Source organism: Mobula hypostoma, chromosome 26, assembly GCF_963921235.1.
Source record: "Mobula hypostoma chromosome 26, sMobHyp1.1, whole genome shotgun sequence".
NCBI lineage: Eukaryota > Metazoa > Chordata > Chondrichthyes > Myliobatiformes > Myliobatidae > Mobula > Mobula hypostoma.
The window spans coordinates 5,388,139-5,406,524 of record NC_086122.1 but is presented as its reverse complement, the minus strand read 5'-3'; the positions used below and the strand labels follow the sequence as shown (position 1 = coordinate 5,406,524).

Here is an 18,386-nt window from a genome sequence, read left to right as displayed (position 1 = left end):
GATAATTTTTCAAAACTCTTTAGATTCTGGACTAGTTCCTGAGGATTGGAGGGTGGCTAATGTAACTCCACTTTTTAAAAAAGGAGGGAGGGAGAAACCAGGGAATTATAGACTGGTTAGCCTAACATCAGTGGTGGGGAAAATGCTAGAGTCAGTTATCAAAGATGTGATAACAGCACATTTGGAAAGCAGTGAAATCATCGGACAAAGTCAGCATGGATTTGTGAAAGGAAAATCACGTCTGACGAATCTCATAGAATTTTTTGAGGATGTAACTAGTAGAGTGGATAGGGGAGAACCAGTGGATATGGTATATTTGGTTTTTCAAAAGGCTTTTGACAAGGTCCCACACAGGAGATTAGTGTGCAAACTTAAAGCACACGGTATTGGGGGTAAGGTATTGATGTGGATAGAGAATTGGTTGGCAGACAGGAAGCAAAGAGTGGGAATAAACAGGACCTTTTCAGAATGGCAGGCAGTGACTAGTAGGGTACTGCAAGGCTCAGTGCTGGGACCCCAGTTGTTTACAATATACATTAATGACTTATATGAGGGAATTAAATGCAGCATCTCCAAGTTTGCAGATGACATGAAGCTGGGCAGCAGTGTTAGCTGTGAAGAGGATGCTAAGAGGATGCAGGGTGACTTGGATAGGTTAAGTGAGTGGGCAAATTCATGGCAGATGCAATTTAATGTGGATAAATTGCACATTAAATTTTTTTTTTTGTGAGGTTATCCACTTTGGTGGCAAAAACAGGAAAACAGATTATTATCCGAATGGTGGCCGATTAGGAAAAGGGGAGGTGCAACGAGACCTGGGTGTGCCAGTCATTGAAAGTGGGCATGCAGGTACAGCAGGCGGTGAAAAAGGCGAACGGTATGCTGGCATTCATAGCAAGAGGATTCGAGTACAGGAGCAGGGAGGTACTACTGCAGTTGTACAAGTCCTTGGTGAGACCACACCTGGAGCATTGTGTGCAGTTTTGGTCCCCTAATCTGAGGAAAGACATCCTTGCTATAGAGGGAGTACAAAGAAGGTTCACCAGATTGATTCCTGGGATGGCAGGACTTTCATATGATGAAAGACTGGATCAACTAGGCTTATACTCGTAGGAATTTAGAAGATTGAGGGGGGGATCTTATTGAAACGTATAAAATCCTAAACGGATTGGACAGGCTAGATGCAGGAAGATTGTTCCCGATGTTGGGGAAGTCCAGAACGAAGGGTCACAGTTTGAGGATAAAGGGGAAGCCTTTTAGGACCGAGATTAGGAAAAACTTCTTCACACAGAGAGTGGTGAATCTGTGGAATTCTCTGCCACAGGAAACAGTTGAGGCCAGTTCATTGGCTATATTTAAGAGGGAGTTAGGTATGGCCCTGGAGGCTAAAGGGATCGGGGGTATGGAGGGAAGGCTGGTACAGGGTTCTGAGTTGGATGATTAGCCATGATCATACTGAATGGTGGTGCAGGCTCAAAGGGCCGAATGGCCTACTCCTGCACCTATTTTCTATGTTTTCTATACCGTTTTATAGTACTGTAGTGTATTGGTAGTGTTCTAATTTGTTCTGCATTTCATTTAAATACATCATTTCTTACTCAGTTTGTGTTCTGATACCTTTTTAACTGTTTCCACTAAGCATCCGCTAAAAGGGGCAGCCACTTAATTGGGCCAAAATGTACTAGTCCCAATGTGTCCCCATTAATCGGAATCCATTGTATATGGTGACATACAAGTACTTTGATATTAAATTTACTTTGACTTTGATCTTGCACACAGCAGGAGAATGGGGCTAGAAGTTCAAACAGAATTTGAGAAGCAGCACTTCCAATAGTGTTGGAGGGAATGCAAACCTGTGCTCTTCCTATACAGGTGAAACGTGGACTTGTTGCAGTTATAAAAACATAAAAAACCTACAGCACAACACAGGCCCTTTGGCCCACAAATCTGTGCCAAACATGTCCTTACCTTGGAAATTACTTAGGGTTACCCATAGACCTCTATTTTTCTGAGCTCCATGTATCTGTCCAGGAGTCTCTTAAAAGACCCTATTGTATCCGCCTCCACCACTGCCACCCCATTTCACACACTCACCACCCTCTACATAAAAAACTTACCCCTGACATCTCCTCTGTACCTGCTTCCAAGCAGCTTAAAGCTGTGCCCTCTCGTGCTCGTCATTTCGGCCCTGGGAAAAAGCCTCTGACTATCCACGTCACCTTTATAGTTGTAATTGCTTATGAAATGTTGCAAGAGGTTTCTTGTGTTTCTGGATCCCCATTTGATACAAGATAGGGACAGAGTGTGGAATAAAGTAGAGGCAAACGATAGTTAATGGAAAACATTTTTTCCAGCTGAAATATACACTTCCAGCAATTGACCTTTCAGCGTTCAACCATTCAAGCGATGAAAAATCAGCCAGAAAATCTCCGTAACTGCTTGAAATATTTTCTTTAAAATGATGAAGCAGCTGACTAACCATGTATGTGTTGCATAAACTTAACAGTCTGAAGATCCTGTAGAAATGGAGATAGGAATGCATCTGATATTGATACAGCACTAGTAACACACTATCACTATCATCTGTCAGAAAATCCTTTGCAATAGAAAAAAGATCTGCATGCACTATAGTTTATAGGGTAAGTTCCACCAGCTTACGTTGACAGAGCACAATGCATCAAGAAGGCAAAGGAAGCCTTGGCTTAGAGTTCTATATGAAGAAAATGAAAGGTAAAGGCAGCTTCAAAGTACATTATTAAAAGCAAACACTTCAAAATTATTTCAATGTACTTCTGGGGATCTTGAAAGCAGGGCAAAAAATGCATTTATACTGTATACTATAATAAACTGGATGCAGTATGCAAATAATTCTGCGACAACCCAGCTGAGAACAGAGAACATTGCCAACAACTCAGGTGCATAAACTGATGCTGTAAAAGACAGGAAACTTTAAAAACATCCTGTTTCTTGGAACTGAAGGAAAATTGTGCAACTTGTGGTCATGCTAAACCATACAAAATTACATCAAAGCGATGACTATTGAACAGTTTATTTATATTAACAGGAAACCAAAAAGGGAAGCTGGCAAACACCCAACTGGCCTTTCAATTTAGCCTTTAAATCCCAATAGTCGGGGCTACGGCAAGGCACTTAATCAGGGACTAGAACATTGTTAAGTTAACTCTCACTCAAGACCAAAAGGTTGACGACTACTGATGGGGGGGGGGGGGGAGAAAGAGGATGAAATCATTCAGGTATCAACAAGGAAGGTAGGTCACCTTCTGCTGAAAAGTCGACAGTTTGTGGAATTCAATACCTCAAAGCGCTAGCAAAATCCCCAAAATTTGAAATGATTAAAAATCAGGTGACATTTCAATGAAGCTGAGAGAAGCAGATTCTGTTCACTGAAAACATGCAGATAATGTCTGGAGAACAGCCAGCACAAGCTCAGGTTTGTCAGCTCACTTTGATGGAATTTGGTAAGATAATGAAGGTGATTGGACGTGGGTCAGTTGGAAGAGAAAGGCAAGCAATGATCCGGAAAGAACTATGCAGCTTGATCCTCACCTTCCTGAGCAACAGACAACAATTAGCAAGGAAAAAGAGCAACCCCTCCCTCCACCATGATTATACTCAACACTGGACATGGTTATGTCCTCAGCCCCTCTACTCTACTCCCTGTACAGTCAACTCTGTGGCCAGATTCTGCTCTCGCTCCATCTAAAAGTTTGCAGGTGATACCACCATATCTCAAATAACAATAAGTCAGTCTGCAGGTAGGCGATAACATGGTAACATGTAAGATGACGTGTTAAGATGAGATTCCATTCCTAGTGACATGGTGTCATGACAGTGACTTTTCACTCTATGTCAGCAAAACAAAAGAGGCTGTCACTGACCTCAAGAAGAGGTGATGGTGTACACACTCCTGTTGACATCAACAGTGCCAAGGTCAAGATAGTTGCAAGCTTCAAGTTCCCAGGAGTGTTCATCACTAATCCAACTACATAGATGTCACAGGCAAGAAAGTAGTCATCTACTTCCTCAGGAAGCTAAAGAAATTTGGCATGTCTTCTTTGACCTTCACCAATTTTTAATGATGCACCACAGAACCCATCATATCCAGATGTATCACAGCTTAATGTGGCTTCTGTTCTACCTGTGACTGCAAGAAATGGCAGAGTTGCAGACACAACATCATGAGAAACCAGCCTCCCCTCCACGGACTCCGTCAACACATTTTTTTTTTGCCCTGATAAAGCAGCCAACATAATCAAAGGCTCCACTTACCACAGACATTCTTTCTTCTACCCCCTCCCATCAGGCACAAAATATAAAAGGCAGAAAACACATACCACTAGGCTCAGGGACAGCTTCTACACTGCTGTAAAAGACTACTGAATAGTTCTCTCGTATGATAAAATGGACTCCTAGCCTCCCAGTCTAGCTCATTATGACCTTGCACCGCATTTTCTCGGTGACTATAACATATTATTCTGCATTCTATTGCTTTCCTTTGTGCACTGCTGTAATGAACTGATCTGTGTGAAAGACATGCAAGAACAAGTTTTTCAGTACACATGACAATAAACCAAAAAGAATCTAGTGCTTTCCCAGCGTACACGACAGATAAACTCTTCATGGGCTTCCAGCTGGGTATAGGTAATAGGTAACCTATACACAGCTGGAAACCAGAGAAGAGTTTATTCAGAATAATAAACCAATTTACCAAGTCTCCAGTCTATTCAAGATTCTGTGATTGGTTTTCAAACTTTTGTCACCTTTCTGCAGAGAAAACACCAAACTTAGTCCCATGCAACAAGCACAAAATGCCGAAGTATCTCAGCAGGTCAAGCAGCATGTTGCTTCGGATCGCCAGCATCTGCATAATCTCTTATGCTTAAAATGTATTCCCATTTTGCATATCATGTCTCAAGATCAAGAGGCCATACCTATTAGCCTAATGTTTGGGACATGAAAACAGGTGAACACAAGTAGTTACACTATGTAATGATAGTTAACAAACTGTGGCAAACATTCTCCAACTGCAGTATTTTGAGAATTATACACCCGTCACATGTCCCTCCAAAATCTCTACACTTACTTCTCAATTATCAAAATACTACTTTCCAAAATAAAACTGCTGAATTCTTATTAATCAATAGATCAACACCATTTCCATCCTTGGCCTTCCTGTTCTATATATTAATATAAAGTCACTGAAATGTTACTCAGCTTTACTGAATTACAAGCCATGTTATTGTTCAACTGCCTTGGGCAAGGCGAAATAAAGTTCATGAAATACGTTTTCTAATTCCCTTAAAAACAGCAGTCATATCATTGAGTAATGTAAAATAGGAGAGAAGAAAATTAAAAAGACGATTGCATAATGTTATCAGCCAGTTGTGCCTACTTCATATAACTACACTTCCTTTCAACAGTAGTGAAATGGATACATTGGAGTGATGTGGTTTGGTTGTGTTCAAAAGTCATTGGTAAATTTGAATTTGGGTTTATTTAAATCTTACATCCATCCCACAACGCGAGGGAGTAAAGATCTTTGTGTTATGACTCTGTCGCAAAGTACAGACATGTGATTTTGTAAGACTACTGGCTTGTAGAAAGAAGTTGTCCCATAGCCTGTTGGTCCTGGCTTTAATGCTGCGGTACTGTTTGCCAGAAGGAAGCAGTTTATGGTTGGGTTGACTGGTGTCCCCAATGATTTTCCAGGACTTATTTACGCACCTGCTGCTGTAAATGTCCCCAGTGGAGGGAAGTTCACATCTACAGATGCGCTGGGCTGTCCGTACCACTCTCTACAGTGCCCAGCCATCAAGGTTGGTGCAGTTCCTGTATCAGGCAGTGATACAGCCAGTCAGGATGCTCTCAATGGTGCCCCTGTAGAAAGTCTTGAGGATTTGGGGGCTCATGCTGAACTTCTTCAGTAGCCTGAGGTGGAGAGACGATGTTGTGCTTTTTTTGCCACACAGCCAGTGTGTAAAGTCCAGGTGAGATCTTGGGTGTTGTGTATACCTAGGAACTTGAAATTACTCACCCTCTCAACTGCAGTCCCATTGATGTTGATCGGGGAGAGCCTGTCTCCATTCCTCCTGTAGTCCACAATCAGCTCTTTTGTTTTTTGGACATTGAGGGAGAGGTTGTTATCTTGGCACCACTGTGTCAGGGTGTTAACCTCTCCTCTGCAGGCTGTGACGTCACTGCTAGAAATAAGGTTGATCAATGTTGTGTCATCTGCAAATTTGATCAGCAAATTGGAGCTGTGTGTGGCAGTACAGTCGTAGGTGTAAAAGGAGAAGGGACTCAGGACACAACCCGGGGGGGGGGGGGGGGAGGAACCTGTGTTGAGGGTCAGAGGGGCAGAGTCAGAGGTTGATTTAGGCATATAACTTTGTTTACAAAGTGCAGTTGTCCCTAGCAATACCATTATTTATTCTTTATCTGTATCTGCCAGAAGGGAGAAGGATATTAAGAATCAGTAAACTGGTGGGGATGTTCGTAAGGACATTGTTTCTGATTCACAATTGTAAAATGACATTTCCAGTACACAAGTGTAAAGGAAAACAAAATTATAGTTAATCTGGATCCAATACAGCATAAAAAAACAAGATAAAGAACGCAATAGTAATATTAAAAACACCAAAATGTGACACTAGGCACGGGAATGTCTGTACATAAGATGACTGGTAGGAAATGATAAAGTAGTGGTGGTGGTGGGGAGGGGATGTGTGAGGTGGGTTAGTTGGCCAAGTGTTGATCTGACTTACTGCTTGAAGAAAGCAGTCTGATGGTCCTGGCATAGAGGCCACGTAGCCTCCTCTGTGATGACTGTGGGGCAAACAATCCAATAGCAGTGTAGGTGGCATTCTTCGTGATGCCACTGGCCCTTTTCCAGCACCTTTCTGTGTGTCTGTGCGAGTGCGTGTGTGTGTGTGTGTGTGTGTGTGTGTGTGTGTGTGTCTGTGCGTGTGTGTGTGTGTATGTGGTGTGTGTGTGTGTGCGTGTGCGTGTGTGTGTGGCGTGTGCATGTGTCTGTGCGTGTGTCTGTGCGTGCGTGTGCGTGTGTGTGTGCGTGTGTGTGTCTGTGCGTGTGCGTGTGTGTGTGTGTGTGTGTGCGTGTGTCTGTGCGTGTGTGTGTGTGTGTGTGTGTGTGTGTGCGTGTGTGCGTATATATATCCTTGATGGTGGGTAGGCTAGTGTCAATGATGGGTTGGGCAGTTTTGACCACTTGTTGTGGAGCCTTCCTGTTTGCCGCAATGCAGTTTCCATACCACACAGTGCAGCTTGTAAGGATACCCTCTACTGCTTACTTGTAGAAAGATGTGAGAATAGAGGTGCATAGTCCAGCTCTCTTCAGCATCCTCAGAAAGTAAAGGCCTTGGTAAGCTTTCTTGATTGTGTAAAATGTGTTCCAGGACTATGAGAGGTTGTGTGAGATGTGCACTCACTCCCAGGAGTTTGAAATTGCTCGCAGTTTCCACTGCTGCGCTTATGTAAAGATGAACGCGAGTGCTACAAGTTCTCCTGATGGGAAGTGCAAAGACTGAGACCACAAGAATTATTTTAGATGTTCTTTTTTCTTGGAAAGAAAAGCACTGTTAATCAGGATTGCATTGTTCCCTGAATGAACCTAATGCTGGTTGATAGTGCGAGCCCAACCCATTCCTATCAAGAATGGCAACACACATCAAAGTTGCTGGTGAACGCAGCAGGCCAGGCAGCATCTATAGGAAGAGGTACAGTCGACGTTTCAGGTCGAGACCCTTCGTCAGGACTAATTGAAGGAAGAGCTGGTAAGAGATTTGAAAGTGGGAGGGGGAGGGGGAGATCCAAAATGATAAGAGAAGACAGGAGGGGGAGGGATGGAGCCAAGAGCTGGACAGGTGATTGGCAAAGGGGATATGAGAGGATCATGGGACAGGAGGTCCGGGGAGAAAGACAAAAAGGGGTGGGGGGGGACCCAGAGGATGGGCAAGGAGTATAGTCAGAGCTACAGAGGGAGAAAAAGGAGAGTGAGAGAAAGAATGTGTGTATAAAAATAAATAACGGATGGGGTACGAGGAGGAGGTGGGGCATTAGCGGAAGTTAGAGAAGTCAATGTTCACGTCATCAGGTTGGAGGCTACCCAGACGGAATATAAGGTGTTGTTCCTCCAACCTGAGTGTGGCTTCATCTTTACAGTAGAGGAGGCCGTGGATAGACATGTCAGAATGGGAATGGGATATGGAATTAAAATGTGTGGCCACTGGGAGATCCTGCTTTCTCTGGCGGACAGAGCGTAGGTGTTCAGCAAAGCGGTCTCCCAGTCTGCGTTGGGTCCAACCTCCAACCTGATGGCATGAACATCGACTTCTCTAACTTCCGCTAATGCCCCACCTCCCCCTCGTACCCCATCCGTTATTTATTTTTATACACACATTCTTTCTCTCACTCTCCTTTTTCTCCCTCTGTCCCTCTGACTATACCCCTTGCCCATCCTCTGGGTTCCCCCCCCCTTTTGTCTTTCTCCCTGGGCCTCCTGTCCCATGATCCTCTCATATCCCCTTTGCCAATCACCTGTCCAGCTCTTGGCTCCATCCCTCCCCCTCCTGTCTTCTCCTATCATTTTGGATCTCCCCTCCCACTTTCAAATCTCTTACTAACTCTTCCTTCAGTTAGTCCTGAGGAAGGGTCTCGGCCTGAAACGTCGACTGTACCTCTTCCTAGAGATGCCGCCTGGCCTGCTGCGTTCACCAGCAACTTTGATGTGTGTTGCTTGAATTTCCAGCATCTGCAGAATTCCTGTTGTTTGCCTATCAGGAATGGGATGAGATTCATATCTGCATCTGCAGTCAGAAAGGTTGACTCAAACTGCAGCACACTGATGAGAAGATTGATCAGAGATTATTTCTCCTCGAAAACATCCCTACCAAGACTTAGAAACTTTCCTTGCCTTGTATGTATTTAAGCTCCACGAGCCCTCTGCTAACATCCTGGAAGAATACTGTGCTGCTTGAAGTATCATCTTTCAGGTGTTAGTCCCTTGTCCATCTATCCACTAAGAAAGATATGAAGATCTCATGACACATTCTGAATCAGAACAAGGAAATACTCCAAGGTGTTGCAATCCATCAGTCAGATCTCACTGGCAGTTCCCAGCAACAGGACTAGTGTTTGGGGGGTAGGTTTGCATTATCTGCACGTTTAAATTTGTGGAAGTCTCAGAGTGCTCATAGATTCAGCACGCTGCTGTACTCCACATTTAATGCAACAGTCAAGCTCAGTCTCATACAGATATCCCACTTCCTCTTGTCCTCACCTACCACCCCACCAGCCTCCACATCTAGTACATAATTCCCAGAAGCTTCCACCACCTCCAACAGGATCCCCTCACCAAGCACATCTTTCCCTGCCCCCGCCTTCCTGCTTTCCACAGGGAGTGCTCCCTACGCAACTTCCTTGTCCATTCATCCCTCCCCACTGACCTCCTTCCTGGCACTTATCCTTGCAAGCGGAACAAGTGCTACAGCTGCTCCTACACCTCCTCCCTCACTACCATTCAGGGCCCTAAATAGTCCTTCCAGATGAGGCACACTTCACCTGTGAGTCTGTTGCGGTCATTTACTGTGTTCCGTGCTCCCGGTGTGGCCTCCTCTATATCGGTGAGACTCAACGTAGATTAGGAGACCACTTCACTGAGTATCTACTGTCCACCAGAACAAGTAAGATCTCCCAGTGGCCACCCATTTTAATTCCACTTCCCATTCCCTTTCTGATATGTCCATCCATGGCCTCCTCCACTTCTGGGATAAGGCCACACTTAGGTTGGAGGAACAACACCCTACATTCCATTTGGGTAACCTTCAACCTGAATTGAATTGACTTTATTTCTTACATCCTTCACTTACGTGAGGAGTAAAAATCTTAACACTACGTCTCTGTCTGAAATGCAATGTGCAAATTATAGTAATTTGTAATAAGTAGTATGTACAGTAAGATATACAACAGAACAGTCAATATAGCTTAGAAATACAAATTGTGTCAGCATGAATTAATCAGTCTGATGGCCTGATGGAAGAAGCTGTCTCAGAACCTGTTGGTCCTGGCTTTAATGCTGCGGTACCATTTCCTGGACGGTAGCAGCTGGATCAGTTTGTGGTTGGGGTGACTCGGGTCCCCAATGATCCTTCAGGCCCTTTTTATGCCCCTGTCGCTGTAAGTGTCCTGAATAGTGGGGAGTTCATATCCACAAATGTGCTGGGCTGTCCGCTCTACTCTCTGCAGAGTCCTGTGACTGAGGGAAACACAGTTCCCATACCAGACAGTGATACAGCCAGTCAGGTTGCTCTCAATTGTGCCCCTGTATAAGTCTTAGGATTAGGGGACTCATGCCAAACTTCTTCAACCGTCCGAGGTGAAAGAGGCATTGTTGTGTCTTTTTCACTACATAGCCAGAATGTGCAGACCAAGTGAGATCCTCGGTGATATGTATACCAAGGAACTTGAAGCTGTTCACCCTCTCAACCCCAGATTCATTGAAGTCAACAGGGCTGAGCCTGTCTCCGTTCCTCCTATAGTTTACAACCAGCTCCTTTGTTTTTGCAACATTGAGGGAGAGGTTGTTTTCTTGACACCACTGTGTCAGGGTGATGACCGATGGCATGAACATTGATTTCTCAATCTTCCGGTAATGCCCCTCACCCATTTCCCTCTCTCACCTTATCTCCTTGTCCACCCATCGCCTTACTCTGGTGCTCCTCCCCCCTTCTTCTTTCTTCCAAGGCCTTCTGTCTCTTTCGCCAATAAACCCTAGCTCTTTACTTCATCTCCCCACCCCAGGTTTCACCTATCATCAGGTGTTTCTCTCTCCCTTCCCCCACCTTTTAAATCTACCCCTCAGCCTTTTTTTCCCAGTCCTGCCGAAGGGTTTCAGCCCGAAACATCGACTGTACTTTTTCTTTCCTGACCTGACCTGCTGAGTTGCTCCAGCATTTTGTGTATGTTGCTTGGATTTCCAGCATTTGCAGATTTTCTCCTGTTTGAGATTGTTCCTCATTTTATTTCAGCATTTCATCTCAATATTTCTAATTAGTGTTTTATTTTAGCATTTCCCAAAAGTAATTTTTAAATTCAGTGCAAGACTGGGTTGTTTTGGACTGTACAATGATAAGCTGTTTGCACACAGACAACAGAGAACGGGCATGGAGATAGAGCAAGAAATGATTTCATGGAATTATAGTGCATGGAAACAGACTAACCAACCACCAACTCCTCTGTCTGCTTCCACAAACAAGCACTCATTCACACTAATTCAATTAATTTACACTTTGGAAACCCAGGTTCTGCCCCTCAGCAGCCCCTATATCCTTCTCCACACCCGGCCCACAGTCCCAGCAATTTAACTTTTTCGTTAAATTCCAGCAACTTTCCCACACTCCCCCTCAATTCTTACCTGCAAATTATGGGCAATTTGCAGTGGCAAACCTTCGGGACATGGGAGAATTCAAGCAACTGGACTTGCAATTTTCACAAAGGCAGCACTGGATGTCAGGATTGAACCCAGGTAAACCCAGGCTTTCCAAAATTCTATGTCTCATCTAGTTCTGTGTATTTTGTTTCGCACATTCACACAGCTTCAATATGAATATATCATTTTAGGATTGAGAAAGCACTTCGACACTGAGGTCCGGAGACACACTTAAACTATGAATACTAGATCACCAAACCTCCTGATTAAAGGCATTGCACTTATCTTATGAAAGATGCCAGGTTTACATTTATTTGTTACTCTACCAGCTTTGTTTTCCCTATCACTCTCCCAGTGAGTTTTTAATTCTGTTTCTTTCTCTTTCGTCTTCATGTACGATGAAGTTCCACAGAGCTCAACAGCTTCCGGCAGCCGATATGAATTCATTACATACAGGTCCAGACACAAACTCCTGACCCGTTAACCATGGATGACACTGCTGCAATCTTCTCCTGATACCCATATCTCTTACCAGCAGATTCAGGAAAAACGACAGACCTGCAGGTTGGTCTTCTCCATTCTGGCATCTGAGGTGTATCACCTCACAACAGAGTGTAGCAACCTCACAAAATAGCAGCCTTTTCAGAGCTGGAGCAACAGCAAACAACTCATTGGCTCAGTAGGCCATGAGATTCCTGAGTCACACACACTAAACACGGGAGAATCTCAGCTGATCAGGCAGCATCTATGGAAGGGAGTAAAGAGCTGATGTTTTGGGCCGAGAACTTTTGTCAGATTTCATGACAGTATTGGCTTATACTCTTTTGAGAAAAGCATCAATTCAGTGAAAACAATGCAAAATAAGGTCATTTTTTGCCTTCACTTTTCACTTTAAGTACAGAGTGGCAAAGCACACATTATAATCAGAATGATATTTCACACACTTTTCAAATCTACAATGCCACCACCTTGAAAGGACGTGTTTAGCAGGTACACTGGCAGTCCATCTCTGCCAAGTCACATTCCACTCAGGATTTGGAAGTACATTATTCATTATTTGTTATCAACAGTGAACCAAATGTAGCATTGCATGAAATAAAGATTATAAATACTTGTAATGCCCACAAATGAAAATAAAAGCAGCTGGGAGTTGCACTTCACTTCTAAAAAGCTCCCGAGAAATCTTAGTGCTTACCAGAAATCTGAAACAACAGCATTCAGCAGGTTAGGCATAAGAATTGTAAAAGTAGGAAGTCAAAAAGATTTTAAATTACACAGAAGTGGTAAGAGTGAGAGAACAATGGAACCCTCTGTGAAAAGGATGAACAGGGAAAACTGAAGTGTTGGGTGGTAGTGATGGTGGTGAAAACTTGTGAATTACAACTGTTCTGGATGATGTAAATCGTAAATCAATGACAGAGGAAGCGAAAATAATGCTGCTATTCTGCAATACAAAACACTGTGGTTTAATAAAAGAGAACAGTAAGCATATACACATCAAAGTTGCTGGTGAAGGCCTGCTGTGTTCACCAGCAACTTTGACGTGTGTTGCTTGAATTTCCAGCATCTGCAGAATTCCTCGTGTTTACAGTCAGCATATGCAGCATTTTAAGCAACATCGATGCATTGTGATAGACAGAGTTTACAGATTAATGACCTTTCATCACAACTAGCCAGTAAGACTGAAGACCTGAAATTGTTAAATTCGATGTTGTGTCCCAAATGCTACAAAGTGTCTAGACAGACAGCAAGAGGGAGAGGAAGGGGGTGGGGTAAGAAAGAGTGAGACAGAGAGAGTCACAGACATGAGACTGTAGATGCTGGAACCTGGAGTGACAAACAACCTGATGGAGGAACTGTCAATGTTTCAGGTTGAAACCCTGCATCGGAACAGGCAGAAAGGACCCTACCCATTGGTTTACTGGTGCATCTCTCAGACGGTTGCCAGGTGCAGGATGTGCACAAACCACATTGAAAAGGAAATCACTAATTTTAGACGAAAAAGAGAGCAAGGCTATAATACCAGATTCTGCTATACAAAGGCTAACTGGTGCAGGCCACTTGAATTCCAAATCTGTAGAATCTGGTGGGCTTCAACAACACCAAAGGTATTCCCAACCAGATTCTCTGAATAAGCTTCTTTTTATTGGAAACAGAACTTCCAGAAACCCAAGGGAGGATAACAATGGACTTATCCATGACAAACTTCATTGCTAAATAACTCCTCTGGTAATCTCACTGGCTTGCTGCTACAAATACCGTGACTGGATTCTGTTGTGTGAGTAAAAAGTACAACACTGGTGTAAGAACATTTCAACGCCACCCAAACTGCATTCAAAGGCATGCGCAAAACATCTGCACTGTTGATGAAACTGGACTGGCAGCCCTGGCCCAAGGCAATAACACACAGGGTAGAGGATTCCAAAATACTCAACTCACATATCCACACCAGCCATAATGTAAATATGAAACTCAACTATTGCTGCATTCATCATTTCAAAAATCAGGAAATCTGCAGAATCAGAAGCTTCCTGCTTTTAATCACAAGTGGAGACAAGACAAAAACATTCCATAAAATGTGGTTACAGGAGGATTAGAAGAGAACATTATTCCATGCCATACCATCTCCCACATCACCTACTGAACCAGACTAACACAATGCCAGTCTCCCCATAACCAAAACTGTCACCCGGCCCCCTGCTCCCCACAGCAAACTGCTGGAGGAACTGAGCAGGTCAAGCAGCAGGTGTGGATGCATCGGGGCTGATGGATGACCCAATGAGTTCCTCCAGCAGTTTGTTTCTTTTGCTCCAAATTCCAGCATTACCAGTTTGTTCCCCGAGTTCTCCACACTTACGTGAACTGGATTTACACCATGGCCCATGTCTGTCCATCGCCAGGTCCACTTATGTGTGCACCATTCACAATAACCAGGAGGGCTATAGGCTACCCATGACTCCACTCTCCAAAAGCAGGAACTATCACTGGGAGATTCCACATCACTTGACTCCTGTCACCGGGAGCCTCTCTCCTCTCCCCCCCCCCCCCCCCCCCCGACCCCTGTCACCAGGAGTCTGTCTCCTCTTCACCCCTGTTATCGGGAGTTTCCCGCCCTCCTTGATCCGTCACTGGGAGTCTCTCGGCATCTTGACCTGTCACCGGGAGTCCCCCCCCACCCCCCCCCCGGCTCCTGTCACCGGGAGTCTCCCCCCCCCCACCGGACTCCTGTCACCAAGAGTTTCCCTCCCCCGGGACTCCTGTCACCAGGAGTCTCCTTCCCCCCCCCCCCCCGGACTCCTGTCACCGGGAGTCTCCCTCCCCCGGACTCCTGTCACCGGGGGTCTCCTCCCCCCGGACTCCTGTCACCGGGGGTCTCCTCCCCCCGGACTCCTGTCACCGGGAGTCTCTCCCCCCCCCCCGGGACTCCTGTCACCGGGAGTCTCCCTCCCCCCGGACTCCTGTCACCGGGAGTCTCCCCCCCGCCCCCCCGGACTCCTGTCACCGGGAGTCCCTCCCCCGGCTCCTATCACCGGGAGTCTCCCTCCCCCGGCTCCTATCACCGGGAGTCTCCCCCCCCCCGCCCCCCCGGACTCCTGTCACCAAGAGTTTCCGTCCCCCGGGACTCCTGTCACCGGGAGTCTCCTCCCCCCCCCCCCGGGACTCCTGTCACCGGGAGTCTCCCTCCCCCGGACTCCTGTCACCGGGAGTCTCCCCCCCCCGCCCCCCCGGACTCCTGTCACCGGGAGTCTCCGCACCCCCGCCGGCTCCTGTCACCGGGAGTCTCCGCACTCCCGCCGGCTCCTGTCACCGGGAGTTTCCCTCCCCCCGGACTCCTGTCACCGGGAGTCTCCGCACCCCCGCCGACTCCTGTCACCGGGAGTCCCCATATCCCAGCCTGAGGTGTGGTTTACCTCGGCTCCCACAGTCGGCACACTCCCTGTTGTCCTGCAATAGTTCGCTGAGCGCCGCCTGGTGCCGCTCATTCAGCCGCTGTGCCCGCTCCCGCTCCGCCCGGGTCGCCATCACCGTCCGTTCTGCCACTGCCGCCCGGAACCGCGACGTCACATCCGGTGGAGGCGGCGGGGCCAAGTGGGCGGGAGAGTGATGACGGGGTGGGGCGTTTCGGAGGAGAGGAGTGGAAAGCGGCTGGGAAATGGGTGAAAGAGTACGATCTGTACTGGACGGTGCATGTATTCTGTATAGATTGACATCACACAGTGTGCTCCAGAAACTGCATATGCAGTAATTCAAAGTGAAGCGTCAGTGGCGGCAATGCAGCTGGGCGCCTCAGGATCTGAGAAGAACACAGTTTGCATTAACATACTGGGTAAACCTACAAGGACATGGAGAAAATCATCCAAGTGAACAGCTTTTAGATCCATACTGGGAAAAGGAAAAAAAGAAGAGCAGAAGTCTTGCATGGACTACTGAAGGAAAAGCAGAAAGGACAGGAATTAGTAATAAGGTGCTACAGTGCCTTTTCCTGGAGAGTCTCCATGGCTGTGTGAAGCACCAGGGATGGATCTTCAATTATTCAAGACAGAAAAAATAGAGAAGTGATTTTAAATCAATTTAGTTGAATCTTATGTAAATCATAATTATTATGGATATTTACAAATATGCACAGATGTTTTAAAATGGAAATAGTAGATTAGGGGTAGGATTGGTAGTGCCTGATTTTAACATTCAAAAGCAGGTGAGGATAAATGATGATTTCTCAGTGTTTACAGGTGAAATGACAGCTGGATGATTTGCTTGGCAGTGGGTGGAGGAAGCAAGACCAATGAGAGTTCTAAAATAGTTTTGAGTCAACCACAGCAATCAGGGGTCTAAAGGATTTATAGTCAGAGGAAAAACCAGACATTATGTGTGAGATAATACAAACCTTATTAGACTTAAAATGGTGGGACTCTGTACATGTTTAATGTGGATTCCAGCACACATTGGTATTACAGGAAACAAGTAAGCGGATAAATTAGCAAAGGAGGCAACTAGACAAACAGACTTGGACAATCAAATAAATTACAGTAAAGGACAAATGAAAAACATCAAAAGTAAAATTTTTAAAACATGGAGAAAACAATAGGATGAAGCGAGAACAGAGAGGTATCTTTATAATATCCAGAAAGAAGTGGGATGGTTGAGGAATGTGTGAAAGAGCAGGAGGGAGAAGCTGATAATACGGAGACTGAGGTTTTGGGTACACAGGGTTAAATGGTACACAATCTTTAATGAAGAAGCACAATAATGGGAGGTGTGAGTATTGTAATCAACAAGCAACAGTACGTATTGATCACCTGATCAAGATATAATCAAGAGAGGGGATGGTTGATCCTAAGGTTATCACAGAATATATTACAATTTAACATTAACAATATTTTGCAGAAAGGATCATAAGATTAGTGCTTTAAATATATAGTGCAGTTCCTTAAGAGTACAGGTCTTTTTTATAGAATTTGTTATCAAGTGATATATTTGATTTAGATATCCTGACCCAATACACCAGTTCAGGAGGTGGCCACAATACACCTTAAAGCTGTTTGTCAGCCCCCATAAGACCTCAGGAGAAGATGAAGGGGTGCGAGAAGTGTTGGGGAGAGATGTGGGACGGGTAAATGGGGTGGGGTATGGTAGAGGTGCCCCCCACCCCATCATCCCCCCCCTCCCACATTGGGGGTGGAGCAGAGCTGGTGGAAGGAGAGAGAGAGGGGTGGTTATGGGGGGGAAGAGGAAGAAGGAGGGGAGGCGAGTGAGGGGGAGGATGGGTTGAAGGTGGATCGAACAGAGGAAGAGTAGAGAATGGAATGGGAGGAACAGGAGTGGGGGGGGGAGAGGAGTGGGAATCAGAATCAGATTTATTACCATTGGCCGACTTGATGTGAAATTTGTTCTTCTGTGGCAGCAGTACAGTGCAAAGATAAAAAAAAATGCCACAAATTACAAAAGTAAATAGTGCCAAAAGCAGGAATAACGAGGCAATGTTGATGGACAAGTCAGATATCTGACAGCGGATTCTGCTTCCATCACTCCCAGAGCCAAGACTTGCAACTCCCGGAAAGAAATGTTATACTGCATCTCTGCCTTAACTGGGCAATCCCTTATTTTTAAACAGTGACCCCCGCCCCCAGTCCTAGGTCATCTTACAAAAGCAAATATCCTCTGTACTTTCACTGAATCAATATCACATCAACATCTTCTATTCTTCAAAATGCAGCTGAATTTAAACCCATCCATTTTCAGTATCATTTCAGTAAATCCCTTACATTTACAGTCGCAAGGAAAAGTATGTGAAACCTTTGCAATTACATGGTCTCCTGCATTAATTACTCATAAAATGTGGTCTTTTCTTCATCTCAGTCACTTTAATGGACAAAACACAATCGGCCTAAACTAATAACACACAAATAATTGTACTTCTTGTCAATACTGAGTACACCATTTAAACAATCACATTCTTAGTTCAAAAAAAGTATGTGAACCTCTGGGGTTACTGGCACATCCTGCTCTTCTCAAGAAAGATCTGTTTGTGTGCGCTAAGCCTCAATCCTCAATCTAAACTTCTAACAATCCACGTTGGAGCTGGAACTGGACGAGTTCCGGATCATTCGGGAGGCTGAGGGGGTGATAGATAGAACATATAGAGAGATAGTTACACTCAAGGTGCAGGACACGGGAAACTGGATGACAGTCAGGAAGGGGAAAGGGGTGAAGGAGCCAGTGCAGAGTACTCCTGTGGCCATCCCCCTCAACAGCAGTTACACCAGTTTGGATACCGTTCGGGGGGGGGTGGGGGGTGACCTAACAGGAAAGTCACCGTGGTCGAGTCTCTGGCACCGAGTCTGCCTCTGTGACTCGGAAGGGAAGGGGGGAGAAGAGGCACACTGTGGTGATCATTAGGGAACGGACAGGGGGTTCTGTGAGC

The 18,386-nt window shown here is 45.3% G+C and overlaps 1 protein-coding gene across 2 annotated transcripts in view; it reads right to left on the bottom strand.

Annotated features, from left to right (window-relative positions):
* LOC134338265 (stromal membrane-associated protein 2-like) overlaps positions 1-15,518 on the bottom strand; it is a 63,205-nt gene extending 47,687 nt beyond the window's left edge. For both annotated transcript variants that reach the window (XM_063033983.1, XM_063033984.1), the window contains exon 1: positions 15,376-15,518. In XM_063033983.1, coding sequence (XP_062890053.1) covers positions 15,376-15,487 — 112 coding nt within the window. In that variant the 5' untranslated portion in view covers positions 15,488-15,518. The remainder of the gene's footprint in view (positions 1-15,375) is intronic.
* Positions 15,519-18,386: the final 2,868 nt, after the last annotated feature.